Genomic DNA, 18,124 nt, shown 5'->3' on the forward strand with positions numbered 1-18,124 from the left:
TTAATAAACATATATATGATATAATTATTATGATATATATTTTATAAGATATAGTGATGTATGTCTAAACCGAAGAATAGATTATTATGTGAAATATGAATTAAATTAATTAGAATTTAATACATTCGGTACTTTTATTAATACATTTTAATCAGTATTTAATTTAAAAACAATAATTGAAATTGTATCAAAACTTTTGCTTTTTACACAATTTTAAATAATAATTAAGAATTAAACTATCAATAATAATTAATATTTTTGTTTGAATAATAATTAATTGTCTTTCTAAATATGTATCCAAGAATAAATTATATTAAAAATATATTAATAACCTTAATAATGGATTATTATTAGTGCGTAACTATAAATTTGAGGGCGCCTGCAAAAAAAATTTACGGGTCCCAAAAATGAAAATTGCATTTTTTCATTACATTTTTTATGATATTGCATTAATATTGTTTATCCGATATTCTCCAAAAGACAGTAGTTATTTTTGAAAAATCTATTAAAGTTCAGATAGTTTGAGCTAAAACAATGAAAAGTGATAAACATGCAGCCACATTAATAATAAATTTTACAATAACATAATTATTTCTTTTTATTTTCAAACCTTACTAAAACAACATTATTGTTTTTATCAGTTTTTTGTTTAAAATAGCTGAAATTAAAATGTTTTTATTTTATTTAAATGAATTATTTTTCTGCATTAGATCTAAAAAAAGAAGTGAAAAGAATTCTCTAGTGACGTAATACTTTTGCGACCCTGCAAAAAATTTTTGGGAGGGAAAGTCAACAGAAGCAATATAGCTGTTAACTTTCGGGAAATCACTTTCCGTAAATCGTAATTTATTTGAACTAAATCAGATAATTCTTTTTGATACTTTCTACGCTATATTCGTGTTTTTTAATTGTACGAGAGATTCCTTAATTTACAACCATATAACAGGAAGTTATTTGTTAAATCTCCAGAAAAATGGTCTTGTAAAATAGTTCATTTGATCACATGATATCATTAAATCATTTTCTGAATAAATTAACAAATTTTTAGGTTGTAATAAATTATCTAGTTGAGAAATTTCCATATTTACATCTACAGTCTTGCTAAACAATTTTTTAAATTAAATATTTTACATTATTTAATGACGTCTTATTGTTCTTTAAAATGACGTTTGACTATAAGATGTCATTTTACAGAAAAATTTGAAGATATGGCCCCTTTCCAACAAACAAAAATAACTTCGTCTTTAAAATCATTGCAGCGTATCTAAAATCTTTGAAGTGCAATCTAATAGTCAATGGCGTAGCTGTAATTTTGAGGCCCCCATAAAAAAAAAATACTTGGTGCTTCCTCAACTTAAAAAAGTGAAACATTTTTCAAGGTTTTTTAATATGACATGAGAAACTTTATTTGATTGTCTTTACTTTATAGAAATATATGTAATTTAAAAATATTAATATAAATTTTTAAAAACATTCAAGTAGTATGGGTCTCTAGTATTCAGTGATTCTCAAATTGAGGGTTCTGTAGAGCCTATTTTCGTCATCGATTGCTACGAAAATAAAATTGAACGAAAAGTTGTATTGAAAAATCTTGATGTTTTATGATGCAAAAAACTACCAGACAACTTCGAAAGAGAACTTTGATCCAAATTTTCAACTTTTAATGTTGATTTTAAATTGCTTGCCATAACACTTTATATTGATACTTATGTCGGAGTATGAGGATAAGACATCAGATATCATGTCAAAACTAATCGAAACGAATTCAAGTAAACTCAGAATTTGCGTCGTGAAATAAATCATAACATTGATTTATTTCACAAAAGTATTATATGCATAACTATACATTAATTTAAAATATTTCTTGATAATTAAGAAATATTTTTCTACTTGTTCTGCTTTCTTAATTAAGTTAGCATATTTATAAAACGGTCCAAACAAACGACCATTTTTAAATATTTATATGTACAGTACTGTTTACTTAAAATAATTTTAAATTTTATTTTAGTCAAAAAGTATGGCTAATCAATTATATTATATACTAACTATTAATCTATCATATATTATCCATATGTTCTTTCTTCAAAAATTAAATATTTCATTATTTCAAAGGCACCAAGATTATATTTTCCATTATTGGAATACTAGACTGTACTAGTTTCATTAGAGTCAAATTAAATTTATTCCTTTCTTTTATAAATGAAGTTTTACGGAACAATTTTTAAGGAGTAATGACGTTGATTAAAAATTGATGAGCAAAGTCTTTTGCTTCCATTATTAGAAGATTGGGTTGACCTTGTTTCTTCTTCATAACGTTACTACGTGTTAAAAAAATTTCGTATATTATAAGCTATATAAATCATTAATTCGAAAATTGATGAAGGAGAAGTGCTTCTTTGTAATAAGACAGGAGGTAGCCATTTATGATGATTGGGGTAGAACCTTTCTCTGTAATTGAGTAGGAAGGGGCTATAAATCATGATAATCATTAGAATCGTTTATAATAAAAATTTTATATTTGAGACGAAAATATCAAAATATCCCATGATATAGTTTTTTTTAAATCATATCAAATAATGTGCAATCTTCATTCGAGAACAGTCACATAATTGTATTGTTACTACGGTCAGGTTAAAAACACGACGTTCTCGTCCTATATGTTGTTTTTATGAAAATAAGTCAAAAATATGAAAGATTTTTACTTTATAATTATGCAAAATTAAATTTAGTGTTTCAGTTAATATGTCTTTAGAAACATATTTATGACATAAAAACTTGGAAGTTGTTATTCATTTTTCAAAGTTAGGAATTTTAATTAATTAGAGATTTGATTTTCCTTAAAAGGAAAATCAAATCTATATTTAATTAAAGAAGCTGAAAATTCTCCACGTTTCTGTATTAATCCGTAGTAAGTTATAAATAAGCAAAATTCCGTGCAACGAACTTCTTTGAATGCAAATGAAACATTTTTGATTGTGATGAATTTTCTTACGAAAGCTTCTATAAACAAGAAATTTATGACTGAATCGAGAATGAAAACTGAATAAGTTATTTTGCATAAATATATATAAATCTACATTTATTAAATACAAAAATGAAAATAAACATAAATATAAATTTACGCTTTCCTTCTTGGATTTTAAGTCAATAATTCTTTAATTGAGCATAATATTTATTTTTAAAATTGTTTCTATTTTTCTTACAATGATTATTTTTGTTATAGTAATAATAACATTTTTAAAATTTAAGTTTAATACATTTTCAATATTAGTTTAAACAATAAATTATTGAATTTTTAATATTAATCAGTACACAGTTGTTTTGTTCGAATAAAATTATTCTGAAGTGTTATATAAATTCATTACTGTATTATCATTTAATATAATTTCAAATTACTCACTTATCGACCGCAAGAAACGTTTATTCATTAAAATCTCAAATTTTCTTCTTAACAATTATATGAAAAAATGACGTTAATCTATTTATGATATGAAAAAGGACAAAAGATATAACTGTCTAATTAAATCATGTTTTTATTTGTTATTTTAATATATTATTATTATTATTGTTTTTATAAAGTCTATTCACTAATTTGTTAAATTATTACTGTAAAGCATCCATACTTAATGCGGTCCTTATTCAACTGTAATAAAATTGCAATGATGACAAGTGTTTGACGTTTTATACGTATGTTATATGATTTTATACATTATATAGTCTTTAAATGAAATTTTAATAAAAAATTTTCTTTAGTATTTTGTAAAATTTCTGATTAAATACATTATTTGAGTGGATAAAACCATTAAATACTAATAGTTTGGGTCGTGGGTTCGCTTCAGACCAACGTAGTTTTCCAGGTTTTCTTCACGTGTCAGTTTCCCTCACAGAAAGTCCTCTTGGGAGGCATTCCTCCTTGGCAGATCGATCTTTTGTTGCATTTCCTTAGACCATTAAACAAACAAACAATACATTTTCATAAATATTCTATTTTTACTTTTTAAGTACAAAATAGTTTTATTCTATATTTTTACTAGAGTTTATTTATAATTTAATATGCTTTAATGTTTTTTATTGTAATGCTTTACCGTAAAATATAATTATTTAGTTATTTGATATGTAAATATATGAGCTTTATGAAATATATAACTTACATATAAACAGATTACATATCTTATTATGATGATTATTCATTAAATAAGCATAAAAGTCTAGTGTGGAACATAAATCTAAATGTAATTTCACGCTACTTTATATATTTTTAGACTGTTTAATCAAATTGTTCTTATTGACTTCGAAAGCAAATCCTTATCAATACTGAAATTTCCATGAAAACAAGCATAAATCATTGACAAAAAATTTTTAAAACTCGAATTTGCGTTTGAAAATCGCTAAATCGGAAACTTTTTCAAATATTCATAAAGTTTGAATTAAAATTTACTATTAACAAATCAAATTTTAATGACAGTTCCAAATTTTACTTTGAAATTGTTGTTTAGGTATAGTAATTTTTTACATAAACATCAAAGTAGTTTTTACTCTGTTCAATATATAACTATAATATTTAATTTAAAAATATTAAGATTCTTATTTTAATATCTTATGTTAATAATATATTTGAGTAGATTTTAGGAAAAAAATATTAATTTTATTTTACTTAACAAAATAAATGAAGAATTTATTCAAAGTTTCGTATATTAAAACGCTAAATTTAAATGCAAATGGAATAAATTATGTAGAATGTTTCCTATTCAAAACTTTTTACATTAGTATTAAATTTAGATTTATACAAAATTTCTTCATTAAATGGAGAATTTCAAACTTAACTCTCTACATTTTAAATTTAAATAAAAATTAATAAAATCGAAACAATGTACAGACCTTTACACACATTATATAAATATTAGTCATTTGATTTTTCACGTAAAGCTGTTCCTATTCAAAGTTAAAAAGTTATTAAACAGATATAGATTTTTTACTTTAATTTTTAAATTAAATGACACTATTAAAATTCTTTATGTAATTTTAATTTTAATATAAAATCTTTACGTTCGAATCTCTTATAATTAAAGTTATTTAAAATTATTTTTACAAAAGAAAACAATAATTATGTAAATGAAATAATTTTTTTTATCTGCTTTATTTAATATTTTTGTTTGTTAGGATCATTCTTATTTCTGTGGGGTTTTTTCATTACTTAAAAATAAAATTATTATTGATTTTTCACTTAGTTTCTGTTACTGTTTTAAGATTAATTGAAGTTAAACGAAAATATATATATTTGTATTTATTTAAATGGATTTAATAAACTATTTTAGTAAATTGTTAATAAATTCGTCAATCAATTTAGAATTTAATTGCATTTTTTGAATAATTTTGATTACTTTTAATTTTATAAATTTATATTAAAACATTTCCATTTGTTTTTATAAAAATTGTTTAAAATAAAATTAATAAAGAATTAGTTGGTATTTTAATATTTAATACATTTTTTGATAAAACTTTCAGAAAAATATTCGTTAAAATATTTAATTTAATAATAAATTAAATAAATATAATTATAATATATTAATCAATGAGTAATAAATATTAAAATATAAATATGATTAAATACTTAATATTGAGCTTTTAATATATGCTTTTAAACGTTATATAGTTAAATATGATAAACAAATTGACTAATTAAATTTTCCATAAAAAGTATATTTTTCATAGAAAAAATTATATGGTGGATAATATTGATTTCTATAAAAATAACCATATCATTTATCGTAGTATTTTATAAGATTACGTGCAACTTACACAGTAACTATGCAATAAAAAGAAATATAATTTTTTCTTGATTGTTCAAGATCTCGAATTACATTTCACTAGAAATTCTCATTAATCAAATATTCCATTCAATAACAAAAATTGAGATAATATAAGACCTGTGTTAAGCTATTTCCTGTTTAAAAAAAATTATTAAATTATGTTTTACTTACAAAAATCACTTTTGATTTTTTCGATATTTTTTTCGTTTCACATTTGAATTAATTAATTTTATTAAAATAATAAAATTTATTTCTCTATCAGAAACCAGAAATTAAACATCCACACAGAAAAAATTCTAATCCGTTTCGTATTAAAATATAAGTTTAAAATAAATTTTTAATACCTATCGATAACTAAATTTTTAGGAAAAAAATTATATAATTACGTTTTAAATTTATTATGTTTATCATTTTATTTTATTTTTCTCTTTTATTATTCTAGCAACATAAAATATTTAGGTTAGACCATAAACTTTCGACTCATTTTCGCTTGAAAGGAAACTGGTATATCTACATGCTAATTTTTCTTTTTTAATTATTTTCATTAATTTCTAATTAGATTAATGAATGTTTCATTGATTTTACGGCCGTTAATTATACTGTACTGTTAATTTTAAATTTTGCAATTTCTTTTATAGATTTCGATTAATTGATTTTATTTTATAGAGCATTATATAATTCTATAGTCTGTATCCAATATTAAATTATTTTACTTCTATAATTATAACTTTTATTATTTTTTTGGATGTTGAAATCCGTTTATTGTTCTTTATAAAGGCTAATTAGTCTTTTATTCGTGGAATTTTCATCGAAAAAGCTATAAATTTTTTCACAGAAACTAATAAATAAAACTTTTTTAAATTAACATTTATAGATTCGTTTTATTATATTTTGGCCATTACTTAAATTTTTAAAACACAAATCTATAGGTGAAAAACGGAATTTAATATTTAAAATACAGTCTAAATAATAGTTTAAAATAATAATCGAAAATTTTCTATCTCTTCGAACATTTTGTATGTGAGTTCCTGAGTAAACACGATGTTCAGAATGTAACTTGAGTCCCTAAACTATCATGAGAATTTCAGATCCAAGCAGTCTTTTGAAATACTGAGGACAGACAGATGACATGCTAGCAAACTTGTATTAATTTATTATACCTTTTTTAATAGCTAAAAATTATTATTTGTAAAGTTAATTAAGTATTTGTAAATTGTAAATATATAACTCACTAGATAATTTATTATCAAGTTTTTTTTTTTAATTAATGAATATTAAACATAAAATCAATAAAGCCAGTCTAATTATTATTAACAAATAATGCTGATATGATTGCTTAATCAATAAATAGGCTGTTCAGAAAGTGACTGTTGGTTTTATGTTTTTCAATAATTAAATTGGTTTATTTCCCACAATAAAAATAAGTTTTTTAAAATTTTTTATCTATTAAAATTAAACCATTAAAAGTTTTTTTAAAATTAATTTAATGGTTTTTGAAGCCATATTTTTATTTAAGTATCATTCAATATTAATTAAATGTGTAGAACTTTTATTATTAATTATTTTGGTGCATTTAATTTTGTAGAAATGAGCAGTTTTTCGATTATTTTTATAGTTAATAATAATAATTATCGTAAATATTGTATTATTCTACTCCTGTAGATAATAGAAATAGTACAATAAATGTATTTTAAAATGTATAGTTGATCAAATATAATATTATCAGGACTTATTTTTATAAAATAAATTTAAGTTTTTTGTTTTTTATATTACATATAAATATAACAAACAAATTTTCATTAGTCTCAAGTCTTTTTAAGGCCTAATAATGCCTTAAAAATTATTTATTTGTTAATTTAAAATATATTTACAATAAATTCTATAAAACTGTATATTTTAAGAAATTTTACTTACTATTTGTAAATATAATTATCAAATTACTCATGTAATAAAAAGAAAAATATTATTCTTTCCTGTGATTGATTGAGGATGTCTTATCTATTAAAACAGTTAAAATTTATTTGTTTATTAATTAAAGGCAGTTTAAAATCCAATCTATTACTTTATCTGTTTTGTGAGATTCAAAAATATTTTTAAAATTTATTTAATTTGCATTTCTGCATAATTTATCATCTCTTTGTTTATCTACAAGTAAATTTAATTTCTGTTTACATAATAGTGAATATAATGAAAATATAAAGAATTATTAATTTTCACCAATGATAGTTACTTATTAAATTTTGAAAAATTATTTTCAAAATTAATCACGTCTTGCAATTGAAAGTTAATCAGAATGCCTGTTAGAATTTTGATAATGAAAACATCAAAGATAATTTTGATTATTTTATTAAGTATCCTATTTATCTCAAATATTAAAAGCATAGATGTCGAATTTATAATTTATTCAGGCCGAATTAATGTCAAAGATTGTTTAATTATAATTAAAATTCTAGTAATAAATGAATAACAGAAAAATCTCTATTACTTCGCATTGAATACAACAGTCTGATAATTTGCAAATTTATCATTTTTTTATATCTAGTTTCAATTAATTATATACAAAAAAATTATGATCTTATTAATTAAGAATTAGTAACGAAAGTATTTTATATATCATTGAGTTAATTTAATAAGTTAAGAATTAGGAAAATATTGCAAAAAAACCGCTAAGAATGATGAAGAGAGAATATTGACAAGAACTAATTTGAGTTGACAAGAAAGAAATAGACTAGAATTTCAGGAGGAGCTTGACTTATCTATCAGATTTCAGAACATGTTCTCGCCCCTCTGCTTCCTATTTCTTCAGCTGATACAAAAATAGAAAAAGGATAGATAATATTATTAGTACGAGTAGAATATCTAGATTTAAGGTCAAGGACGTGTATAGAGAGTAGGATAGTGATATATGATGTTTATTTTATTTACGTTATATTTAAGTTCATAGAGCAGTTAATATTAAATAACATTAATGTTTGAATTAAAGAAATCAAAATATTAAATCACAAAACGCCAAATTATAGTCTGTTAAAAATTTACTTAAGTTATATTTAAGTTCACAAAATAGATCATATACATTAGAATTGAAGGTTAAACTTTAATTAAGCGGCTTCAATGTTTACCGATTCATCAAACAGAGATAATTCTCTGAAAGGATAAATAATTGATGATCTGTTGGACGATCGAACTTGTGGATGAAATTGAGATCAATGACTTAAACATAAAAATAAGGTCTACAGTATATATAAACTAATTTCATTAAATTAATCGAAATTATTATTAATTAATATATATATATATATATATATATATATATATATATATATATATATATATATTGTAAATTTCTGTCGAAATTCTGTCGAAAAGAAAAAGATAAAATTTATATATTTATTTATTCTTTTTATAAAAATATAGAGAGTTAAAACATAAAATGTCTTACTAAATTCTTAAGCTATTTTTTATTAAGTAAAATAGGCACAACGTTGTGAAAAATGTTATTTTTAAAGCATTTTGAGCTTAAGATTAAAAATATTTAAAAAAAATTAAATCACAAAATGCCAATTAAAATTATTATAAAAAATTAAATATTTAAAAGATACCTCATTTTTATAGGCATATTCACGCAATCATTAACTTTTTTTTATTTCAAAAATAAATTGAATGAGCGAAGGGAATTGCAGCGTATGCTTTCAAGTAGAAGAATTTTTTAAAAGTAAAATAATGGTTCAGCCATAGCAAATAATATACTGTATTAAATGTTATATTTTAAATATTGTATTAAGCTCGAATTTTTAATGTTTTAAATGTTATAATTTTAAATTTACCATTTAAAAACATTAAGAATATCTTAAAATTATTTAAAATATTAAATGTTCGGTTTTTAGTTTATAAAAATATTAAAACTATTAATTCTTAACAATTTTCTGCGATTTTTTAAAAATAAATATTAACTTATAAATTTATATAAATACATAAAATGGACGTTTTCCAATTAAAATCTGTAAATTTTTTTATTAATTTAACATAAACTATTAACATAATATATGTAAATAATCTTAAGATGATGACTCAATTCTGAAATAAAATTTTCATAATTAGTTTTAAAATACGCATAATTTAATATTTTATAAAATTTATAAATACATGTTTATACATTCATTACTAAGCTTTCAAAATTTGAAGCGATATTTAAGACATTATTGTAAAGTTTCGAATTATTTATTTCATTTCGGATGGAATTTTCATAGAAAATAATTCGGAATGTGTTAATTCAATTACTTTTTACCATTATAATTGGTCAGGTTTCTTTTAAAATATATAAATAATTGATTTTATAAAATATTACACAAGGCCAACAAAATCTTTAGTAAAAACTGAACAGGAAAAAGTCAAAAAGTCTTTTAAAAAAGAACTTATATAAATTTACAAGAGAAGAATGACGTAGTGCCGATAGCAAATAAGGAGTAGGAAAGTATCATCGAGTAATACAGCATCGACGACGCCTGCGCCAAGTGATGGCCTCGTTTAGAAATTTGTTTGGTCGAAGGCAAGTGGAGATGTGGATTGTGGACGAACGACACGTTATACCGTTCTTTACTTTAAAAGTTTTTGTTTAAAAGAATCGAATGCATTATGGATTGGCAGGACGACGAATGTAAGTCATTCACTCATATTCATCTCTTAATGCTTATGCTATTAAACCCACTGTCAAATGATAAATTAGGAAACAGTTGTGTGTGTAATCCTTATTCTCGGTCTAAAACAAACATTATATTTGCTGCTGTCTGGAATTCTATAAATAAGACTGTCTTCCAGTGTCGTGCTATATATTCGGTTGATAAGTTGACTAGAATGTAAATCTCGGGTTCAAGGTTCGTTTTCGATTCTCTAGTCTGTGTTTACTACAGAAGAGTATTGCAATAGGATCCGGTTGATGCCCTTTGTTCTTATTTGAATATGAAACCTAAGCTTTGCATTTTAATATAATATATATGTTTTTTTTTTAAATTTGGTTATAAAATTTAATAATTTATATATAAAAATTCATAAATATACTCAAATTTTTTTATCATATTTATTTATTTATTCAGATTTTAAATAAACTAAGTTGCTCTAGTATTTACTACATTATTTTATGTTTTAAGTTTAATTGTGTGCATGTTTGGATTTTTTAAAATAATTATAACCATTTATATTATTACACAAATGGAGGTATTAGAGACGTCCCAGATTTATTATTTATTTCCAGTTTCAGATATTTTATTCTAGAAAAATGATAACTTTAAATAAACAATCTCTTATTTCAGCAATATCAAGTTTTCTTGTATAAATTTGGAATTATTTATAATTCAATACATTATAAATTTCGTAATAAATATAATTTTACATATGAATTATTTACGAACGAACGAATAAAAAAAATTATATATATCGATATTCTGTATAATTTTTTTATATCAAAATTGAGTAAATTTTTTGTGATATTTAAAAAATTCTTTGTTAAAAAGAGTTTTCATTTTGTGAAGATTAAATAACGTTATCGTTATGAAATGTCTATTTAAAGAGTTATTCATTTAAAAAAGATCAATACACGGTAAGAATTTCATTCAGTGTGTTTTTCAGGTTTTAAAAAATGTTGATTTTGTTACCTTTAACAAACATAAAGTTAAAAGAGATTAATTTCCACTTAGATAATATCTATATTAGATTTTTATTTTTAACTCAGGTGTGTATGTATGTGTGCTAAGATAAATGCGATTACACTAATCCCTGTAAAGATAACTTCATTGCATGACGATTGTACAATACGGAGAAATCAAAAAGATGTCCTCGTTTTCTAATTAATTCTGCTAAAAATAGCAGCTGAAAACAATCGTGTCTTTGTACTGAAAACAAAGAAATCGTTTGAAAAATTTTATACCTTTCTCTTGAAAATTCATTACACAGCTCTTTAAATTTTTTATAAAGTGTTTTTTTAAATAAAAATTCATATCTAATTCAGCATTTATTTCTAAATTGCAGCAAGTAGCATACCAAGTAATTTACGAAACAAGTTAATGCCTGCATTTTTTTCACGTATCTCTATTACATTTAATACGCTGTTCCATTGTTTGATTATTAAATATTTTATACGGGGCATTGTGAAGTGTAGAGTTATTTTATTTTTTTGAAATAGTTGATTTTAACAGAATACGAATGATGAATCTGAGTAGTATCAGACATTAATATTGATTCTTTGGATTCTTCTTGTTAATGGAAGATTATTTCTCTCCTTTGTTACCAAATAATACAACTCGGTAGTTTTATGGTACGGTACTTTATTCGTTGGGTGACTTAACGAACATCTGGAGCTTTAGCTGTGTATGGAACCATCTGTCGATAGTCTGAGTGGAGATAGTTATATAAGAGACAGTCTTTAATAGGCTTTAAGTCAATTGCTAAGAATACTAAGAACAAGTTGTAATATTGATAAAGAAAAAACTTATTATGTGTTAAATTTAGATTTAATCTAATTTAATTACTGAGTAGACTGTGATTAATATTCATTACACATATTAATTTTCAATTTAAAAAATCATAAAAATTTTTTTTCTTTCTAAATTATTTTTATTATCTTATTTAAAATATTATTTAACATTTAAAAATATCGAAAGTTAAATATGATGATTGTGAAGATAAAAAAATTATACTTGAAAAAAAATAGAGCTTTATTAAAATTTAGTAAATATAATAATAAAATTAATTAAATTTAATTAATTTATTTGTTTTATTTTTAATTGATACTATTTCAAAATTTCTTTTTATATAAATTTAGCGTTAAATAAATTATTTTATGTGAGATGATCGTGAATAACTTGCTATTTTCAGAATTTTGAGAAATCAGTTAAAATAAATTTAGTTTTTTGTATAATATATATAAATTTGTTTTGTACATACAGTATATGTAATATAAATAAATATATTACATAGATATAATAATAAATTATGTCTATGTAAGTATACACCCATATCCTTTAAATGTAGATACAAATAAAAAATATATATAATTATTTTTATTTGGAGATCAGTAATAAAAGAAATTAATAATTCATTAATTCTATTTTATTGATAATTAATATCAAGAAATGAAGTTAGATTTACAAATTAAATATAAAAATTTATACAACATATTGAAATCTGTTGACAAGTTAACCTTATCTAGAATCATTATATTAAATACATCTGGATAAAATTTTAATTAAATAAATGCATAATTATAATAAACGCAAGATAAGCGTAATGTGCGAAAACTTTGATAAATTGATTGAAAAATAGTAGGCTATTTGCACATTTTTTGGCAATTTTTCCAGTTGAGTCAGTTCAAAATAAACTCTTTACCAAATAAGCGATTCTTTATGAAGATTCTGTTTAAAGTTGATAAAATATTACAAAAATAGGTAAAAATAACGATATTTTACCAGGCAAATGTTGAAAATTTCAATAGTTTTCCTTTTGAATTTCTTAATTTTTTTTCTATTTAAATTATTAATATTGATCAATGTAATTAAAAATTATTTATCATTATCAAAATTTATTCATTATCAATTATATTTAATTTTTATTTTAATCTTTCATTAGTAAACTTTCGAATGGAAATCTTAAACTTTTGATACACTTGAATGATATCAACGTATTTTAAATTGATTGAAATTTTGTTATTTTTAGTATCTTTTTTTAACTCTTGAAAAATAAACTTATCGCTCTGGTCGGTAGATGGGTATTGAACTTGAATATATGAGTTCGATGACTTACATAGCAATGAACTATAGAAAATATTCACATCTGAAAATGATATATAAATATTTATTATTTATGATTTTTGAAGTTTCTTTTTAATTTAGTAAAAATTTTTATAAAAATATTTTCTAATTTATTTAATTTTAAGTCTATTAAATTAATAATATATTCTTTTAGAAAATCAATTATATTTTGTACTTCATAATTAATTTTTTTATTAATCTTTTATAACAATGTTTAAAACTTAGGCTATATTAAATGTATCTGTATGTTAATTCGTCGTAAATAACGTAATTATTTGTTTTATTGAAATATCAGTTTCAAGTAAACTAAATTGCTAAATTAAAAATATTATTTAATAAATAAGGAAAAATTTAAATATTTTGTTGTAATTAGTATTTTAAAATTGGTAATTGGTAATGTATTTTAAAAGACTTCTATATATTAAAAATTATGTTTGTAAATTTAATTACGAAGTTTAATACATTGTTTTTAAAAAATTATTTTTTTTATAAAACAATGTGTTTAAATTATAACAATTTAATTAATAGGAATTTGTAGTGACTAAATTAATAAAATGTTACTTAAAACTGTAAAAAGATTAACAATTCTTATTCTAATGTTCAAACGGATATTTTTGACTGTAATGATATAATTTTAATTTTGTTGATAATTATTATATTTAAGAAATTGTTAGTAAGATGTGGATAAAGGAAAATATGTCCATCAGAACGAAGCCAACTCTGTAGAAATATGATTTAACTAAAAGGTAAATTGTACCTCAATTATTTTATTTGTGTGATAATTATAAAATTACAAAATATATTTATTTATTGGTTTAATAATACATAAACAAACGTGTTAAGAGCAATGATACATTATATGATTAATTAAAATTATTAGCGTTAGCGAACTTGGGATATAGCTAAATGCTGTTTTGAAGTTTTGATGACTAAATTCTATATACATTTTCATTAGAATGACTATATCTGATTTGCACTAATTATCTTTTATCTAATATGTAATAACTCTGCATTAAGATTAGTATATAATTTAATTTTTATAAATATTCATGACTACGATATTGTAATGCAATTATTAATTTTATAGTAAAATTACAATTATATAATAACCTTTGAGTAATTTTGGATAAAACTAAAAATTTGCTATTGAATAAATAAATAAATATTACAGTAAGTAATCTGATAGTGATAAAAAATTATATATATAACAAAGATATAAATATTAAACATATAATAATAAATTTATATACAGTCTAGTTTCCGTAGTCCAGCATCAGTTAATTATCAATTTCTTATGAATAAATTTTAACTATTCATCTTTAGTTAAATTTTATTGTAAATATCTCGATCATTACATTTTTCCAGATTAATTTCCAGAGTATATAACTATAATCTATATTTTATAAAAATTTAAAATTTGTAAAATAAACAGATCTAACTTTGTGGCCATAGCAGACAAAGAATTTTATTTCCAAAATTTTTCTCTATTGTAAAATGTTGAATTTCCAATACTGTAAAACTTGTTCTCCAGACAAGACTATAAAATGTTGAAAATATTGTAAATCTTGTCTTGTAGACACCGTATATAAAATTTAGTAGATATGCATACAAACACAATACAAATACTGTATAACAATACATTACAATGATAAATGATTAAATTACGATTATTGCTCTTTACATTAAAATTAAAATTAAAATCATAGATTACAATTTTAGTGTAACATCGATATTACCTATTCTATGCTATATTATTTTTAAGGCTTTTGTGTGATGATAAAACAATTCCTTTCGAGATAAATAAATAAGTGAGATATTAAACTAACCATTTACATAGAAATTTAAACTTTCATGATTATTCATTAACAGTTTGGTTGGAGTTTTCTGTTCTTTCAATCACTTACTTGATTCAATCACTTGATTGATTCTATTGCAGGTCGAACCCGCTCCTAATAGACGAAATTGAGTCCGGTCGCGTAAACCCCAGTGTACTGACGTTTCACAAAAGAAATCCATTTCTACAAAAACTGTCAAAAATATCATTTAAGGTGTAAAAGTATGATATTTTTTTAGTAAAACAGTTATGTTAAAAATTAAAAATAACGTGTCATCTCTGTTACTGAAAATTAAAATAAGAAATAAATTTTTGATAATTTAAGCTATCATTTTTCTCTAGTATAAGGTTTTATCATACTATTAACCAGAAATCTTTATTTAAAAAAAATTTTTGTTAATAAAAGATGCTTAAAAAGTTATCTTAATTTCAAAATCATAATTATTTTCATACACTGTAATTCATAGTATCATATTTCTACGTCAAGAGTACTTTATATCTACCATTACATCCAAGCATATTTTTGTTCATTTAAAGTATTCGAGTTTGTTAAATTTTATAATTTTTGATTGATTTATAACATAAATAATAGTAAAATTTTTTTCTTTGTATTAAAAAAAAAATTAGATCAAATATTCAATAGGAATTAAACTTTTCATTACTTAAACTAATACTTAAATAATCAAAAATTGAATTTTAATTACATTTTCATACGTTTAATTTAAACTTAATTAGGTAATAAAATTAATAGTATTTATTAATTTCTGATTTTTTAATGCTATATATCACAATGAATGTCGAAAAATAAATATAGTATTATGTAATATCCAAAAATTCTTGCGACTTAATAAACATTTATGTACGTATCATCTAATATTATCTAATAAAATAATGTATGTTTTAATAATAATACACATTTAATTAACTTAAAATTCCGTTTATTTCGAATTAAAAATTCCAGCAGATTATTTAAAAATTCACATTTTGCTAATAAAGTATTTTAAACAAAGATTTAGCAAATTTCATAAAAATATGGGATCACTCTTCCACAAATAGCTCTTAATCTATATGTCAAATAATAAAATAAATTTCAAGTTTTACATATTTTATAATAAATAATAAGCTTAAATTATTTTCTTAAAATAAAGTTTTTATATAGATTACCACAAAATTTCTTGGACGAATTATATATAATTCCCACAAAATGTGATGATTCTACGGAATTTTGTTTGAGAAATTCTGAATTGAAGGTTTAGAAGTAAAATTGATAGATTGTAATGAAATTTATTTATTTTACTAATCGATACTTTCGAAGCAGTCTTGTAGAATTATTGTCGAAACCTATTTGGGAGTGAAGCAACATACTAAAATTTCTCGACATTGTTTTAAAAGTTTCCTACAAAGATTTCTCTTTAAAGACCTTTTATATATTACAGTCAATTGCTGAGAAACACTTATAATTATAAGGTTTTTTCTGCATTGTTTTTTTATTTTCTTTCTGTAAGTTTTCTTCATCGCTTATCAATATTTTACAATATATGAAGTTATCAAATTAAATTATCAGAAATAATTTCCATATATATGTGTTTTTATAACCATATACTTGACACTTTATTTAAAAATATATTTTTTAACTCTTCAAAATTAGACGAATATTATAAATCTCACCTTATCGTAGAAGACAATTGTTTTTAGAATAAGGAATAAATTTAAATTGTAATTAAGCTATCGGAGACGTTCCATTCAAATAAAAATTAGTAAACTCGAATTCGTTACACTAAAATTGTAATTAATAAATAAACTATACAATAATTAATAATAATTCTATAAAATTTTAAATTTATACAGTAAGCTAAAACAATGTGTGTTATTGAATATATACAAAAAATAAGTTATCAGAATCAGAAATAATAAATAGGTGCACATCAGGGCGAAGAAATGCTATTATAATTGCAGGAGAGCAACAGCTTCGGCGACTAAATTATGTGAAAATGAAGAAGGAGAAATTAATTAATAATAAACCCTATTAATGCTGAATGCTGGGATCAAAAATCTGCTTCTCTCTCTCCCATTGAAAATGATTAATTTTTGTTGAAACACCCTAACTGGTAGTAATTTCTCTTTTTTGCAAGTTTTTTTTTTAATTTCTGAAATGATTAATAGCTAAAATTAAATAAATTCAAACTTCATAGGAATTATTCTTGTAATAACTTTTATGTATTTTGAATTTATATTATTTAATTTAATCATAGAATAATTCAAGTTTCACAAAATTTATTACAGAATTATTTTAAGACACTGGTGTGTGATTTATTGTGCATTCCTGATATTTATGTACTGTACATAATATATATATTATGCGTGTGTATGTGTGTGTGTGTGTGTGATTTAATTAGTACTTAATTAGTGAAGCAGTATTTCAGAAAAATAAAATCATTCTCTCTATTTAATAAAACTTGTATTTGTAAGTGAAAGTATCATGAAAGTCACATATATTTTTTTAATTTAAAATTAGTATTGACTTTGTAATAATTTGTAATTATGAACATAACTTACAGATAATTTTTTATATGTTAAAAGTTTATTAATTATGAGAACTTCATACCAAACTCTTACTAATATCTTTTTTAACAGAATAGTTAAATTTTGTGGATATTGACATTTGTAAAATGAAAAAACAA

At 21.8% G+C, this 18,124-nt stretch overlaps 1 protein-coding gene across 4 annotated transcripts in view; it reads left to right on the top strand.

The window, feature by feature from the left end:
• Dys (Dystrophin) overlaps positions 1-18,124 on the top strand; it is a 514,896-nt gene that overhangs the window by 145,096 nt on the left and 351,676 nt on the right. The window contains exon 1 of one of the 4 annotated variants that reach the window (XM_067286833.1): positions 10,308-10,464. The exons of the other annotated variants lie outside the window; for them this stretch is intronic. Coding sequence (XP_067142934.1) covers positions 10,443-10,464 — 22 coding nt within the window. The 5' untranslated portion in view covers positions 10,308-10,442. Of the gene's footprint in view, positions 1-10,307; positions 10,465-18,124 lie in introns of those variants that run through there. 4 annotated transcript variants of the gene reach the window in all.

Source organism: Centruroides vittatus, unplaced genomic scaffold, assembly GCF_030686945.1.
Source record: "Centruroides vittatus isolate TY-2023 unplaced genomic scaffold, ASM3068694v2 scaffold_386, whole genome shotgun sequence".
NCBI lineage: Eukaryota > Metazoa > Arthropoda > Arachnida > Scorpiones > Buthidae > Centruroides > Centruroides vittatus.